The sequence below is a fragment of the Gorilla gorilla genome, chromosome X, assembly GCF_029281585.2.
Source record: "Gorilla gorilla gorilla isolate KB3781 chromosome X, NHGRI_mGorGor1-v2.1_pri, whole genome shotgun sequence".
NCBI lineage: Eukaryota > Metazoa > Chordata > Mammalia > Primates > Hominidae > Gorilla > Gorilla gorilla.
The window spans coordinates 11,012,077-11,028,388 of NC_073247.2; the positions used below are offsets into that span (position 1 = coordinate 11,012,077).

At 57.6% G+C, this 16,312-nt stretch overlaps 1 protein-coding gene across 1 annotated transcript; it reads left to right on the forward strand.

Moving 5' to 3' along the window:
* The first annotated feature begins 274 nt into the window (after positions 1-274).
* On the forward strand, positions 275-11,697 carry LOC129530054 (A-kinase anchor protein 17A). The gene is made up of 5 exons (XM_055376329.2): positions 275-449; positions 2,124-2,904; positions 4,061-4,209; positions 8,358-8,598; positions 9,823-11,697. Exons 2-5 carry the CDS (start codon positions 2,143-2,145, stop codon positions 10,756-10,758), a joined length of 2,088 nt encoding a protein of 695 aa, XP_055232304.1. The 5' UTR covers positions 275-449; positions 2,124-2,142; the 3' UTR covers positions 10,759-11,697.
* Positions 11,698-16,312: the final 4,615 nt, after the last annotated feature.

A 16,312-nucleotide genomic window follows, 5' to 3' on the forward strand; every position in this document is an offset into this window, starting at 1 on the left:
TTTTATTACATATATTTGACTCTACAGTTGGAATTTAGACCCCACACCGGCCGCCCTCCTGTTTGGCTTAAGGGCTATGATCACAGACCCTGGCCCAAGTACCTCCTCTGGTTACCCGCAGGCAGGTGGCAACATGGGGGCGGGGCGCACTCGCGCGCGCGCAGTGCAAAAGGCCGGGCTCCCGGAAGTCCCTCCTCCCAGGGGCGGAGCCAGGGCAAGAAGGAGAAACCGGGTGCTGCCGCGCGGCCTCTTCCGCGAGCCCGCGCGCCGGAAGTGGAAATGCGTCATAGAGGGCGGGCGGCGACGGCGGTGGCGGCGTCGGAGGCGCCTCCAGGGGACGGTGGCGGCGCCCGGCGGTGAGGCCGCGCCTGTCCGGGGATCGTCGGGGGACGGCGGGAGCTTGGGCCAGCGGCGGCGGCGGCCTGGGACGCAGGCGGAGCCCCGCGCAGGTGAGTGCAGCCCCCGTGCCTCCCAGGCCTGGCTGCAGCCGGCGAACGCTTCGCTCCTAGGGCCGGGCCGGGGGTCCGGGGCTTGGGAGGCGGCGCCTAGGGGTCTCGGAGGTGACGGGGCTGGGGTTGGGGTGCGTGGGGTGCCACCGGGGGGCTGGGAGCGCCTGGGGCTGTACGGGGGAATCGGGGGCTGGGGAGGTCTGCGGTCGGGGTCCGGGGGTCCCTGGAAGTAGGGGTAGGGGCTGGAGCGGTTCCTGGGACTGCACCGAAGGAGCTGAGGCCTGGAGCGGTGTCGGAGGGCTGGGAGCTCGGGGGATCGGATGGGCGGGAGACTAGGAGGCCTGGGACTAGGGGACGTGGCGCTGCGGTCGCTCCTAGGTCTACAGTGGGAAGCAAGGGGCTGTCCGGGGTTTTCGGAGGCTGGGGCAGTGCTGTGTAGGTTGGGGTACTGGGGCGCATCCAGGAGGGTGGTGGGGGGCGGGGAACTGAGGACCTGAGGGTACCGAGTGGCCAAGGGCCTGAGAATGTGTGGGGCCCTGCCAGGGGTGCCAGCGGCAGCCTGAGGCTATGCTGGGGGGCTGCGGTGGGTGGGAATACCAGGGGCCATGCCGCGTACTGGGGATTGGGCAGCCAGGTGTACCGGGGTGGTCGGAGGGCGCTGGAGGCCAGAGTGGGGAGGGTTCCTCGGTGGTGAAGTTGTTGGGGCCGCTTGGGTTCTGGGGGAGGGTTCACTGGTCTCTGTCCAGGCTGGAGCCCCTCCCTGGTGCCCCACTGACCTTTTCTGGTAGCTTCTCCACCCTCCCTCCCTCCTTTCGCACCTCCCACCTCCGGCTTGGGCGAGGAGGCCGTCTCCTGGGCCTGGCAGGAAGCCTCCAGGTTGATGGGGTGGGTGGCCGGGCCAGAGGCGGTCACCTGAGATGTTTGGGTTTCTGTGAGTGAAGCTTCCTCTACTTGGACTTGGCCGTCAGGAAGTGGCTGCCCGGTCAGCTCAGCAGGGAAGAGGTGGGTTAAAGAAGGTGGGCGGGGAAAGAAGGCGCAGATGGGGGACTCCGGCCCCTAACTTGTGGAAAGTTCCTTGCACTTTTTGGCTTTGAGTGGGTTAAAGCTGGGATACGTCTGGCCTTCGTGGAGATTACTAGGGTTCATGGTTCTGGATTGTTTTTGTAGCCCGAGACTTCCTGTTTTATCAGGGCAAGTACAGGGCCGCCGCCCCCTCCACAAAACCTTTCCAGATGCCTGCAGCTGTGCTCTCCCTGGCCCCTTCCCTTCCCCAGTGTCTTTCTGCCCCTTCCCGTGGAGCTAGGCGTTTGTGGCGTCCCCGTCCCTACTTGACCTGTGTGAGGGGCCTGGTCGTGCTCAGCTTCCTATTCTGCAGGCCTTGGGAGCTGCTGGCGGCTGGATGTAGGGTGTCGGGCAGTGCTGACCGAGGCTTTGACACTAACCTGTTCTTTATCAGCTCGGCTTTTTCCCCTTTGGTGTACTCTTAATGATTTCAAAAAGTAAAAACCTCCATTGAGATGGCTGTTAACAAGGTGGAAACCAGCCTCTGACACGGCAGAGAGACGCTGCTGTTTCTCCTCTCCGGGTCCAGAAAGTGCCTGCTGGCTTGGCCCCTCCTCATTGGCGGGGGAGGTGGGGGGTGCTGGTGCTGACTGTCTGCGTCTTACGTTTCAGGCCCAAGGTCCCGGAGGCTATGGCAGCGGCTACCATCGTGCACGACACGTCTGAGGCCGTGGAGCTCTGCCCTGCTTACGGCTTGTACCTGAAGCCCATCACCAAGATGACCATCAGCGTGGCGCTCCCACAGCTGAAGCAGCCGGGGAAGTCCATCTCCAACTGGGAGGTGATGGAGAGGCTGAAGGGCATGGTGCACAACCACCAGTTCTCCACGCTGCGGATTTCCAAGAGCACCATGGACTTCATCCGCTTCGAGGGGGAGGTGGAGAACAAGAGCCTGGTCAAGTCTTTTCTGGCCTGCCTGGACGGCAAGACCATCAAGCTCAGCGGCTTCTCCGACATCCTGAAGGTGCGCGCGGCCGAGTTCAAGATCGACTTCCCCACCCGCCACGACTGGGACTCTTTCTTCCGTGACGCCAAGGACATGAACGAGACCCTGCCGGGGGAGCGGCCGGACACCATCCACCTGGAGGGGCTGCCCTGCAAGTGGTTCGCCCTGAAGGAGTCGGGCTCCGAGAAGCCCAGCGAGGACGTCCTGGTCAAGGTGTTTGAGAAGTTCGGGGAGATCCGGAATGTGGACATCCCCATGCTGGACCCCTACCGGGAGGAGATGACGGGCCGCAACTTCCACACCTTCAGTTTCGGGGGGCACTTGAACTTCGAGGCCTATGTGCAGTACCGCGAGTACGTGGGCTTCATCCAGGCCATGAGCGCCCTGCGCGGGATGAAACTCATGTACAAGGGCGAGGACGGCAAGGCCGTGGCCTGCAACATCAAGGTGAGTCCTGGGCACCGAGAGCCACGCGCTTCCTCCCTCCGGCGACTTCCTTCCAGCAGGGTCAGCAGAACGCTCCCAGCCACACCCCTGAGACTGTGGGGACCTCCCCTAAGTAAAATGGCAGCAACAGTCCTGTGCCTGTCCGATTTCAGAGGCACAGGCGTGAGGTGGAGTAGGGGTCCCGTGCTGTGGTTTTGGAAATTTGGTATCTTAAGGAAGATGTGGGGGAGACACAGGTCATATAGCAGGTGAGGGGTGGAGCCTCAGGAACTCTGACAGGGATTTGAACCGTGTCAGAACCAAGAGAACCTGGCCTTCCCAGAATGCACCTTGAAACCAGGGCTGAACGTTCCCTTTAGCCTCATGTGCTTTTTTATTGTTTTAATTTTTTAATTTTTATTTTTTTTTTCGAGACAGAGTCTCGATCTGTTTCCTGGGCTGGAGTGCAGTGGTGCCATCTTTGCTCACTGCATCCTCCACCTCCTGGGTTCGAGCGATTCTTCTGCCTCAGCCTTCCGAGTAGCTGGGACTACAGGCGCGTGCCATCACACCTGGCTAATTTTTGTATTTTTAGTAGAAACAGGGTTTTGCCGTGTTGGCCAGGCTGGTTTCGAACTCCTGACCTCATGAACTGCCTGCCTCGCCCTCCCAAAGTGCTGGGATTACAGGCGTGAGCCACTGCGCTCAGCCTAGCCTCATGTGTTTTGACCGTGTTGGCTTCACAGTGACAAATGAGCCAGCCTCCTGGAGGGGGTTTTGTGGCCTTAAGATGTGCCCTGTGGGTGTGGGCAGGCGGCCCCGGGGTGGCCTACTCAGTGACTGTGGCCACAGGGAATGGTGGAGCCGGGTAGCAGAAGGGGAGCTGTGTCTCGCAGCGGTGGCGTGTCACTTGTGTTCAGTAAGTGGCGAGGGCTAGTTGGTGTTCCTTGCTGAGTCGTAACTCCGTGGGATGAGCTAAGTCTTGAGCCACTGATGGTGACTTGAAGGGATTGGTTTGGCTTCTGGGCTCCACTGTCTGGGTCTGCACCAGACGGGAGTGGTGAGCGGGCGCTCAGGTTCTGAGGCCACTCGGCCCTACGGCCCAGGAGAGGGCGCCTGGCCGTGTGTCTGGGGGGTTTTGGGGGAAGGCCATCTGACACTGTTTTTGCTTTTAAAGGTTTCTTTTGATTCGACCAAACACCTGAGTGATGCCTCAATTAAGAAGCGGCAGCTGGAGAGGCAGAAGCTTCAGGAACTGGAGCAGCAAAGAGAAGAACAAAAGCGCAGAGAGAAGGAAGCGGAGGAGAGGCAGCGAGCGGAGGAAAGGTACCTTCTGCGGGAGCGGGCCCTCGGCGCTGGTGTCCGGCACCTGGGAGTGTGCGCAGACCCGTGTGCGTGTGTCTGCATGTATTCCTGTGCGTGTGTGTGTGCATGCATGCTTGTGAGCTTGTGTGTGTACCTGTGTGCATGGATGCACGTGTGCCTGTGAACCGGTGTGTGTACTTTGTATGTACGTATGTGCGCCCGAGTGTGTGCGTATATGTGTGTGAGCTCGTGTGTGTACCTGTGTGCGTGTGTACGCATGTGTGCCCACGTGTGTGTGCCTCTGCATCTGTGCACACGTGCCTGTGTGTGTGCATGCGTGCCTGTGAGCTCGTGTGTGTACCTGTGTGTGTGTACCTGTGTGCGTGTGTACGCATGTGTGCCCACGTGTGTGCCTCTGCATCTGTGTACACGTGCCTGTGTGTGTGCATGCGTGCCTGTGAGCTCGTGTGTACCTGTGTGCATGTGTGTACCTGTGTGTGTATGTACACATGTGTGCCCACGTGTGTGTGCCTCTGCGTCTGTGCACACGTGCCTTTGTGTGTGCATGCGTGCCTGTGAGCTCGTGTGTGTACCTGTGTGCGTGTGTACGCATGTGTGCCCACGTGTATGTGCCTCTGCATTTGTGCACACGTGCCTCTGTGTGCCTGTGAGCTCGTGTACCTGTGTACGTATGTACGCATGTGTGCCCACGTGTGCCTCTGCGTCTGTGCACACGTGCCTGTGTGTGTGCATGTGTGCCTGTGAGCTCGTGTGTACCTGTGTGCATGTGTGTACCTGTGTGCGTGTGTGCTCGTGTGTGCCCATGTGTGCCTCTGCATCTGTGCGCACATGCCTGTGTGTGCGTGCATGTGTGTGAGCTCGTGTGTGTACCTGTGTGTGTATGTGCATGTGTGCCCACGTGTGCCTCTGCATCTGTGCGCACGTGCCTGTGTGTGCATGCGTGTCTGAGCTTATGTGTGTACCTGTGTGTGTATGTGCATGTGTGCCCACGTGTGTGTGCCTCTGCATGTGTGCACATAGCACACATGTGCCTGTGTGCATGCGTGTGTGCCTGTGAACCCGTGTGTGTACTTGTGTGTGCACGTATGGGTGTGTGTGCAGGCCTGTGGGTACTCAGCTGTGCACGTGAGGACCTGCGTGAGTGGCTGTTTGAGACGCAGCAGAATATGCATGTTTCTCTTTTTCTTGTCACACGTCGTGGTCTGACACGATCTCTGCCGGCTCCCAGGACCGCACCTTGCCTGAAGAGCCACCTCTTCTCCCTCCACATGCTGTTCACACATCCTGCTGAAACAAACAGAATGCCTTGGCTGTTTGCAAGTTTGCGTTTAGGTTGAGGCTACATTTGCAAAATGAAGTAGAGGGTTGATGGTGATGGCCAGATTTAAAAAAAAAAAAAACAAAAAATCAATGATAGGACAAAAACCCAGCTTCAGATAAGAGGCCTTTAAAGCAATTGCCTGGGTCGTTCACTGTGGTTGGGGTACCAGAGACAACCTCAGGTCACTCTTTGTAGCCCCTTTTATCTTCTTAGCATTGCAGGAGGGAACCAACAACTTTCTGTGAATCCCGTGAGGCGGATTCCTCCTCCTCCTCCTCTTCCTCCTCCATCCCTCCCGCTGTGCCTTCCTAGTGAGGTGGATTCGTCCTCTCCCTCCTCCATCCCTCCTGCCGTGTCCTTCTAGTGAGGTGGATTCCTCCTCCTCCTTCTCCATCCCTCCCACCCTCCTAGTGAGGCGGAATCCTCCTCCTCCTTCTCCATCCCTCCCACCCTCCTAGTGAGGCGGAATCCTCCTCCTCCCACCCTCCTAGTGAGGCGGAATCTTCCGCTACTCCTCCTCCTCCTCCATCCCTCCCACCCTCCTAGTGAGGCGGAATCCTCCTCCTCCTACTCCTCTTCCTCCTCCATCCCTCCCGCCGTGTCCTCTGACGACTTTGGTGCGTCCTGCACGTCTGTTGCGCTTCATGTCGCCGATATCAAGTCTGGGATGTGTTGGACTTGGCTGGGGGGCTCCCGGACAGCCTCTGGTGGGACCGAGTTGGTCCGTTTTGTTTTCATTTCTCACTGCTTTATGTGACGCTGGTGCCAGCGTGTTGATGTGTGTGGCTGGTGATGTTTGCACGAGAGTCCCGGCACTGAACTCCTGGGAGCAGGTCCGTCCTGCCCGTGGTGTTCTTTACGTAGCCCCCGTTGCCTCCCCAGGGGAGAGTCGGGCCGTCAGCCTCTGAATCTGAACCCCGAGGGCTCCTTAGATGAGGCAGGTGCAGTGTGTAAGCGAGTGGCCGTGAATGTGCTTGGGGGGGCCCATGTCAGCTGTCAGGATTCCCAGGACCTAAGGCAGGCAGCACAGAGAGGCAGACGCCCTGGGAGGGAGGGACGTGCTGCTGCGTCGCCGTCCTGGGAGGCGGCCCCTGGGAGGGGCGCTTCGGATGTGGGGTTGAGTCAGGGTCCCCTGTGTCAGCCGCTGTCAGGCCGACCAGGACAGCTGGGATGGGAGACAGTCCTGGGATGTTACAGGGACTCTTCCAGGCTGCAGACACAGCCCAGGCCTGGCTGAATGTGCCTGTCCACATTCTGGAAGTGTGGAGTGGGACTCAGAGCCTCGGACCTCTCAGTGTTGCAGGAGTGTCCCCGCAACATTTCGGAAAGCAGCTTGCGGGTGCGGAGAAGAAGCTGCATCCTTGATCTTTCCCTGAGGAGAGATGGACGTTGGAGAAGTGGAGTGTGTCTCTGCAGGGAAGGGATCCCGTCTGCCTGGCCAGACCACAGAGGGACTGGGGGAAGCGGGGCCGGGCCATGAGGTTCTCGAGAGCAGGATGGGGTGTCCAGAGCCCCGGGGAGGGGCAGGCCTGTTGTCTGGGGGAGCTGGCCAGGAGGGCTCCACACTCAGGGCCGTACTTGCCCCCGCTGCCCCCCACTGTCCTTCCTCAGAGGCTGAGCATGAGGGGAGGCCCAGGGCAGCCTCCTGCATTTCTTTCTGGTGGGTGGAGATGAGGCGTGTTTGCTTGTTCAGCCCTCACGTGTAACTTTGAGCTTGATGAGAGCTGTCCTCTGAAAGCTGCCCAGCCTCAAGGCGTCGGTGTGAGTCCCACCTAAGGGCGTGCTGTTTGCTGGGCTGCTCTGAGCCGCCCTCCAAGCTCGTGGGGCGGTGACAGCTCACAGGGCGGTTAAACCTTCAGCACATGAAACTGCCTGAGGACCTGCATGCCCCGCCCGGAGACCGTGTGGATCACTGCCTGGGCGTCGGCACCTGGCCCGGCCCCCTTCTTGGGGTGGCGGAGCGTGGGATGCCTTTTCTCCCGGCCTGCTCCTCCTTGTCCCCGTGTCTCCTCTCGCCTTGGTGTCTGCGTGGGTCTGTGTCACCCCGGCGGGCTTTGTGGCCTCACTAGGCAGTTGGCGGCACCCACCCGGGCTTCCGAAGTCTTCGCCTCCGTGTCGTGTTCCATAGGAACAGCTGTGACTTGTTCCCATGTCCGGTGTTGGTTGAAATGCATTTGAGAGCTGCGGGGCGGGGGAGGGTGAGCTGGGGAACTCCCTACTGTCTCTTGTGGACTCTCTCTGGGGACCGTGCCCCTCCCCGGCCGCATTCATCCTCACTTCCTGGACACCCGTCTCCACAGGAAAAGTGCAAGGAGCTGAGTGGCGTGGCTGTGGTTGGATTTGTTTAGAGAGAGGTCCCCCCGTGCCAGTGCTGTGTGGTGCCCTCACAGGATTCCTGCACAGCAAGGAGTCACCCAGCGCGGTTCCTGGTGGGCAGAACCGGCCTCCTCCGTGCCGCTGTGCATCCCGGGGCCTTGCTGGGCCTGCTGGGGTTCCTCTTTCACCCGTCCGTCCGTCCGTCCATCTTTCCCGACTGGGGGCGTGGCTTTTGATGTGGTCGGTCCAGTGGTCGTTTTCTTTGTGGTTTCAGGGTTGGGTCGCACTTAGCAGGACGGTGTGTTGGAAGGTCACGGAGGTCCTCACCCGGCTCACTCCTTCCACCTCTCGGGCTGCTTTGAGTCAACCGAGGTCCACTTTGGGATAAAGAGTTAAATGCTTAATCGTTGGACTGTGGCCTGTTCCGCCGTGTGTGAAAAGCCGCTTGTATGGTGTGTGGTGTGTTGGCTGCGGCGCTCTCTGTGACGAGCCCCCGGTGTGTTCCACACAGGAAACAGAAGGAGCTGGAAGAGCTGGAGCGAGAGAGGAAAAGAGAAGAGAAGCTTCGCAAGAGGGAGCAGAAGCAGAGGGACCGTGAGCTGCGCCGGAATCAGAAGAAGCTGGAGAAGCTGCAGGCGGAGGAGCAGAAGCAGCTGCAGGAGAAGATCAAGCTGGAGGAGCGCAAGCTGCTGCTGGCCCAGAGGAACCTGCAGTCCATCCGGCTCATCGCCGAGCTGCTCAGCAGAGCCAAGGTACCCGGGGGCTCCCTCTGCAGCCGCCAGCCGCGCCCGGGCTGCCCTCGGTGCCCTCCCCTGAAATGCGGGCGGCGTCACGGCGCCGTTTCCCCGCCGGCTGCAGCTGTAGCCACAAAACCAGCTTTAATGCCGAGGATGACGGCTCCTGCCCGGGAGTGTGTAGCGCTCGTCTGTCGTTCCCGATGATTTCAGAGCTGTGACCGTTTCCTTTTGCAAAGCTGGTGCATTCAGGTTCCCCGAGCAGGCTGGCAGCCTCCCGGGGGCCAGGGCAGAGGCTCTCTGTTTCCTTTGGGTCGGGGCAGTGGCAGAGTTCAGGGGGCCGCTCTCTCTGGCCCGTGCCTCTGTGTGTGGTCAGCTGGCCTGGCTGTGACCTCACCAGTGGCCCAGAGCAGAGGGGCAAGGTGGGCTGGGGGAAGGGCTGAGCACACAGAGGGGGCCTGCCGTGGGCCCGGGTCCCTCCTCCGCAGCGTGAACCTGACAGGTCTCACCAGCGCCGGTACTGACGACCCCCTCAGCACCAAGAGCCTCCCTGCTCCTCCTGCAGGCGCGACTGGTAACTCCCATGAGCCCGGGGCCAGGGCCCACAGACAGACAGACCTCCCCAGGACAGATGTCCCCGGCACGCTCCTTGTCCTCAGGAGGGCTGCGCCCCCCTGGAGTCCAACGCGGGGCGACCCCATAACCTGTTGTCTGATTACAGTTGTGATAAGTCCCCGGGAAGGAGCATGACAAGAGGCTGAGACATGTGGCAGCCCAGTCCTTACCTCATGGTGAATATTGAAGACACTAACCCAGGCTAGGCCAGGCTCGCCCCGCAGCTATGGCGGCGGCGTGTGTCTGCGGCGTCATCTCAGCTCCCTGTTGCTGGCGGCCGCTTGTGACCTAACCGCAGGCGCCTGTGTGCAACGTGGTGGGGCTCCCGGCAGGGCCCGGCTCTGCCCAAGAGGCCCGCCCTGGGGCTGCGCCGAGTCGCTTTGCCAAGGGGTTTCCTTCTCACTCAGACGCATGACGGCCCCAGGTGTGGCCGCGGGAGCCGAGGGATGGACGGGCTGGACCTGGCTCGCCATAGGAGACGCCCCCCACCCCAGGGCTGGAGTCCAGCCAGGCCGCTGATCCTGCATCCCCAGACCATGGGGCCTCCAGACACCTTCCCAGCTCCTGTCCCACGTGTCCGGCCGGGCTCAGGAACCGGGCTCAGCTGCACTTTCCTCTTCCCCGCAGGCTGTGAAGCTACGGGAACAGGAGCAGAAGGAGGAGAAGCTGAGGCTCCAGCAGCAGGAGGAGCGGCGGCGGCTGCAGGAGGCCGAGCTGCGGCGCGTGGAGGAGGAGAAGGAGCGCGCCTTGGGCCTGCAGCGGAAAGAGCGGGAGCTGCGCGAGCGACTGCTGAGCATCCTGCTGAGCAAGAAGCCGGACGACAGCCACGCACACGACGAGCTGGGCGTGGCACACGCCGACCTGCTGCAGCCCGTCTTGGACATCCTGCAGACCGTGTCATCCGGCTGTGTGAGCGCCACCATGCTGCACCCCCTCGGGGGCCAGCCCCCGGCCGGTGCCCCCAAGGAGAGCCCGGCCCACCCAGAGGCCGACGGCGCTCCCAAAAGCGTGAACGGGAGCGTGGCCGAGGAGGCCCCGTGCAAGGAGGGTCAGAGCTTCTGTGGTGTGGCTCCCGAGGATGGCTCTCCAGAGAAGAGGTGCCCGGGCGGCGTCCTCTCCTGCATTCCTGACAACAACCAACAGCCCAAGGGCATCCCTGCCTGCGAGCAGAATGTCTCCAAAAAGGACACCCGGTCGGAACAGGACAAGTGCAACCGGGAGCCCAGCAAGGGCCGGGGCCGGGCCACCGGAGACGGGCTTGATGACCGGCACAAGCGGGAGAGGAGCCGGGCCAGGCGGGCTGGCAGCCGGGAGGACGGGAGGCCACGCAAGGAGCGGCGGCCCCACAAGAAGCACGGCTACAAGGATGACAGCCCCCGCCGGCGCAGCACGAGCCCGGACCACACCCGGTCCCGGAGGTCCCACAGCAAAGACAGGCACCGGAGGGAGCGGAGCCGGGAGCGGAGGGGCAGCGCCAGCAGGAAGCACAGCCGCCACCGCCGCCGAAGCGAGCGGTCGCGCTCCCGGTCCCCGAGCAGGCACCGCAGTACCTGGAACAGGTAATGACGGGCACGGCCTGTCCAGGAAAGACCAGGACCTGCTCGAGCCTCCTGGCCGCTCCTTGGCCGCTCTCCGTCCACCCCTGCAAAGCCAAGACCCTTCTGCAGCCAGGAATGTCCAAGGAGCCCGCTGGCAGGAAGGAAGACACCATGCTTTAGAGATCCATCTTTCTCCACTCACCACAGCGTACTTGGCACTTCAGTTTCAAACACGTAGTCCTTTAAAACTTGATCTGATAGCTTTAATGCGGCCGGTCCTCTCTCAGTCAGGAAAATCGCACAGACCGACAGTCGTGAGGATGGCAGAGCTGCTGCATTCCCCCACACGGGGATTTCTGTGTCTGCTTGGCGACCTCCCTGCGTGCACGGCCTAGGAGGTGCACGGGCCACCGGAGTCACACTGGCACTGAAAAGAAAAGAAAGCGTTGCCCTGGTGATTTTTCTCCCACCTCGTTTGTAATTTTAACTGATCAGGAAATGCAGTTTGGGTGGGATGCTGAATCGTCGTGCTGACATTGAGTCACGGATGAGGAAGGTACAAGTCCTTTAAGATCAAAACTCAAACGGGCCGTTCTTTCTAAGGTGTCGGTACGTGGGGAGTGGTACAAAATGGTCTGATGCTCCTTCAAAAACATTCACTTTTTACAACTTCAAGGAATTAAGCATAAAAAAAGATTGGTTAAAAGCTTTGGTTTCTAGTAAAGGTTAGTGTGTGTGGTTTTTTTAAGAAGCTGTTTTGCTAAATTATTTTTACTTGGAATGTTTCAAACAGATTCCAGGCTGCAAACTTGTTTTATAATCATTTGCTTCTCCAAGTGAAGCTCAGAAATACCTAAAAATAGCTGTAACGTTCGCGTTAGGAAAGATGGTGTTTATTCCAGTTTGCATTTTTATGGTGAAATAAAATCCTTTTCCAATGAACTAAAATTTTTCACGCTTACAATTTTTGTGTTTTTGTGTTCCTTGGACTGCATTATTCAGCTGAGGCTAGCCAAGTGTGTGTCAAACCAGTAGAAATCGTTTGCTTTTCCTAGAACTGCTGATTCAACGATGACATATCACACAGCTCTCCCGCAGCTGTACGGTAGTAACCTTCTGAGGAGAATCCTGGCTCTTAAGAGGCATCTGATTTGTTTGCTGAGAACATAAACTTAGCCAAATTCCCAAAACCAATCTTTTTTAAAGCCAAGGAGCTGTTTTTAAAGCAAATTTAAAAGACGGTTGTTCTTTTTTTTTTTTTGAGACGGAGTCTCGCTCTGTCACCCAGGCTGGAGTGCAGTGGCGCGATCTCAGCTCACTGCAAGCTCCGCCTCCCGGGTTCACACCATTCTCCTGCCTCGGCCTCCCGAGTAGCTGGGACTGCAGGCACCCGCCACCGTACCCAGCCAATTTTTTTTTATTTTTTAGTAGAGATGGGGTTTCACGGTGTTCGCCAGGATGGTCTCGATCTCCTGACCTCGTGATCCGCCCGCCTTGGCCTCCCAAAGTGTTGGGATTACAGGCGTGAGCCACCACGCCCAGCCAAAGATGGTTCTTTTCCCCGCCTAAAGTAGTGGTCACAGGTAGCGTAGGCACTGCCTGCTTGACCCAGGGTGGAATAGTCTGTTCCTCTGTTTAATTAAAACACAAACGTTCTTGGGGACTGGAGGGCTGGACACGTGCCTGTTGCACCCCCAAGCTCATATCACTAGCAGACAGATGAGCGCTACACACACACCTTTCTCTCAAACGGCTCTGTCTGGCCTGAGACCAACTGACAAGATGCGTCCAGACACAGAGTGTTTGCAAACACGGGCCTCTCAGAAGTCTGCATCTGGCTGGGCGCGGCAATTCAAGCCTGTCATCCCAGCACTTTGGGAGGCCGAGGCGGGCAGATCACGAGATCAGGAGATCGAGACCATCCTGGCTAACACGGTGAAGCCCCATCTCTACTAAAAACACAAATTAGCCAGGCGTGGTGGCAGGCGCCTGTAGTCCCAGCTACTCGGGAGGCTGAGGCAGGAGAATGGCGTGAACCGGGGAGGTGGAGCTTACAGTGAGCCGAGATCGCGCCACTGCACTCCAGCCTGGGCGACAGAGCGAGACTCCTCAAAAAAAAAAAAAAGCTGTGTATCTGTGTCAGTCTGTCCAGCCCAGCACTGAGCTTTTTGCCTGTTGAGTAGTTATAAGAATGTTGCCAGGGCCGGGCGTGGTGGCTCACACCTGTTATCCCAGCACTTTGGGAGGCTGAGGCAGGTGTATCACCTGAGGTCAGGAGTTCAAGACCAGCCTGGCCAACATGGTGAAACCCCGTCTCTACTAAAAACACAAAAAATTAGCCGGGCATGGGGATGGTCACCTGTAATCCCAGCTACTCGGGAGGCTGAGGGAGGAGAATCGCTTGAATCTGGGGGGCAGAGGTTGCAGTGAGCCGAGATTGCGCCACTGCACTCCAGCCTGGGCAACAGAGGGAGACTCCATCTCAAAAAAAAAAAAAAAAAAAAAAAAAACAACGTTGCTAGGACCGGGTGTTGCTCTGGGCGCCTGGGATATGGTGCTGGAAAAGACAGCACTCCCTGCAACGCTGAGGAATGTGTAGATACAGGGATGAGAAGTCCCAGTGATAGCTTCTCGAGCGAGCTGTGTGCGCAAGACAGAAGGGTGGACGTGGTGTGTCTGAGGTCAAGAAGTGCATGTGGCCGGGGGAAGGAGTAGGCAGAAGAGAAGCAGGAAAGGTGGACATGGAGCTGATCGCACTCATGAGGCTGACCCACTCCAGACTTTTGGGACGAGAAGCAAGAGGGCTGTAAGCTGGGAGTGTGATGAGTGTGGCGGCCTGAAGTGCTGGTGGACTGGGCTAGGGGTTGATGGGAGAGAAGGTGGCAGAAATTGAATGCGTGTTGCCTTGTGATATGTTAGATGTGGGCAGTCTAGGAAAGCTAGAGAGCACCACCCCCAGGCCTATAGAATTGGGTATCTATGGAAGAGATTTAGGAATCTGAACTCCTTTTCTCTGTTTTCTCTTTTCTCTATCGCTCGTGCTCTCTCTCTCTCTCCTTCCTTCCTTCCCTCCCTTCCTTCCTTCTCTCTCTCCCTCTCCCCTTCCTTCCTCCCTCCTTCCCTTCCTTCCTTGCCTGCCTTCTTTCCTTCCATCCTTTCTTTCTCTTTCCTCCCTTTCCTTCCTCTCCTTCCTTCCCTCCCTCCCTTTCTTTTCCTTTTCTTTCCTTTTCTCTTTTTTCCTTTCCTTCCTTCCCTCTTTCCTATTTCTTTCTCTTTTTTTATTTTTTGAGACAAATTCAAAAATTCTAAAATTTTTGAATTTTTAAGTAGAGGCAGTGTTTCTTCATGTTGGCCAGGCTGGTCTTGAACTCCTGACCTCAGGAGATCCACCAGCCTCGGCCTCTCAAAGTGCTGGGGTTACAGGCGTGAGCCACCGCGCCCGGCTAAAATTTCTCTTCTTTGCTGTAGGGGTCAGTAGCAGTAAGTAGCGGCTGATAGGTGAGAATGGAGATTAATTGAAGCAACGCTGTTACTGATCAGATTTTGTCTTTACACTTGAGCCTGGAAGGAAGAAATGGAAGCATTCAACCCGAGGAATGTTGCCCCACAGATTTCTGGGGGGAGCATAGGAGATTGGTGTGTGCGTGCCCTGCCCTCCTCCCTCTCTCAACCCCTCTCAGTCTCCCCTGTTTCTCCCTGCTGTCTCTTCTCTCGCCCAGCTTCCCCTCTGCTTGTCTTCTCTCCCAATCTCTGTTTTTGTCTCTGTCTCTCCTCCTCTCTCTCTTTTTTTTTTTTTTTTTTTTTGAGATGGAATCTCACTGTTGCCCAGGCTGGAGTGCAGTGGCGCGATCTCGGCTCAGTGCAACCTCCGCCTCCTGGGTTCAAGCAATTCTCTGCCTCAGCCTCCCAAGTAGCTGGGATTACAGGCAGCTGCTGCCATGCCCGGCTAATTTTTTGTATTTTTGGTAGAGACGAGGTTTCACCATCTTGGCCAGGCTGGTCTTGAACTCCTGACCTCATGATCCACCTGTCTTGGCCTCCCAAAATGCTGGGATTATAGGCGTGAGCCACCGCTCCCGGCCTGTCCCTCCTCCTCTCTTAATCCTTCCTTCTCTCCTCTCACCCAGCTTCCCCTCTGCTTGCCCTCTCTCCCTATCTCTATTTTAGTCTCTCTTTGTCCCTCTCGGTCTTGTGATTTAGGGCACTTTGTGTTCAGTCCCTTTCTAGTGATTGGGATTATTATCCACTTAAAATATCCACAATAGGCCGGGTGCAGTGCCTCACCCCTGTAATCCCAGCACGTCGGGAGGTCGAGGCTGGTGGATCTCCTGAGGCCAGGAGTTCAAGACCAGCCTGACCAACATGGAGAAACCCTGTCTCTACTAAAAATACAAAAATTAGCCAGGCGTGTTGTCACATGCCTATAGTCGCAGCTACTCAGCAGGCTGAGGCAGGAGAATTACTTGAACCTGGGGGGCGGAGATTGCGGTGAGCTAAGATTGCACCATTGCACTCCAGCCTGGGCGACAAGAGTGAAACTCTGTCTCACAAAAAATAAAAAATAAAATCCACAAGGAATTTCAATTCCACGTGGCAGAACAGAAAACGAATGGATTTATTCCAAAATACGAGTGAGAAAGTGTGATTCTCTCGTTCATACCCTTTTATGACACTTAGTTCTGAACTGATTTGCCTCACGTGTTCAGTTGCGATCTCAGGATCTCTTTTAGCCAAAAAAATCAAACTTCCCTGTTGAGTATGGCCTGTGTCACGGTGACCATCCTGGGCCTCCTTCCGTTTTTTTGTTTTTTTTTTCAAGACAGTCTCGCTCCGTCGCCCAGGCTGGAGTGCAGTGGCACAATCTCGGCACAATCTCGGCTCTCCGCAACCTCCGCCTCCCGGGTTCAAGTGATTCTCCTGCCTCAGCCTCCCAAGTAGCTGGGATTACAGGTATCTGCCACCACACCTGGCTATTTTTTTTTTTTTTTTTTTAATTTTTAGTAGAGATGGGGTTTCACCAGGTTGACCAGGCTGGTCTCGAGCTCCTGACCTCAGGTGATCCACCTGCCTCCCAAAGTGCTGGGAATATAGGCATCAACCACTGCACCCAGCCTCACCAGGTAAACTTTCAAGTTCGAAAGTGCAGCTTGGAATTCCAGAGGGAAGGAGGATGGGGATACGGGTACGTGTGAAAAAAGCAGCGCTGTGTCTACGATTCCACTCTCTGTGCTCACGTGAACACATTAGTCAGCTCCCACTCAGAAGTGAGAACACGCTGCGTTTGACTTTCTGTGTCTCTGTGATTTCAATTAAATAACGGCCTCCAGGGTAACAAAACCGCACTTCTATGCCCTAAATCTATAATAATATATCAAGGTAAAAAAAAAATATATGGGCCAGGTGCAGTGGCTCACGCCTGTAATCCCAGCACTTTGGGAGGCCGAGGCGGGCAGGTCACGAGGTCAGGAGATCAAGACCATCCTTGCTAACACGGTGAAACCCCGTCTCTACTAAAAATACAAAAAAAATTAGCTGGGCGTGGTGGCGGGCACCTGTGGTCCCAGCTACTCGGGAGGCTG

Coding starts and splice junctions, on each gene's coding strand:
- LOC129530054 (XM_055376329.2), top strand. CDS start 2,143: ATGGCAGCGGCTACCATCGTGCACGACACGTCTGAGGCCGTGGAGCTC. Junction 2,905..4,060: donor CCGTGGCCTGCAACATCAAG/GTGAGTCCTGGG, acceptor TTGCTTTTAAAG/GTTTCTTTTGATTCGACCAA. Junction 4,210..8,357: donor AGGCAGCGAGCGGAGGAAAG/GTACCTTCTGCG, acceptor TGTTCCACACAG/GAAACAGAAGGAGCTGGAAG.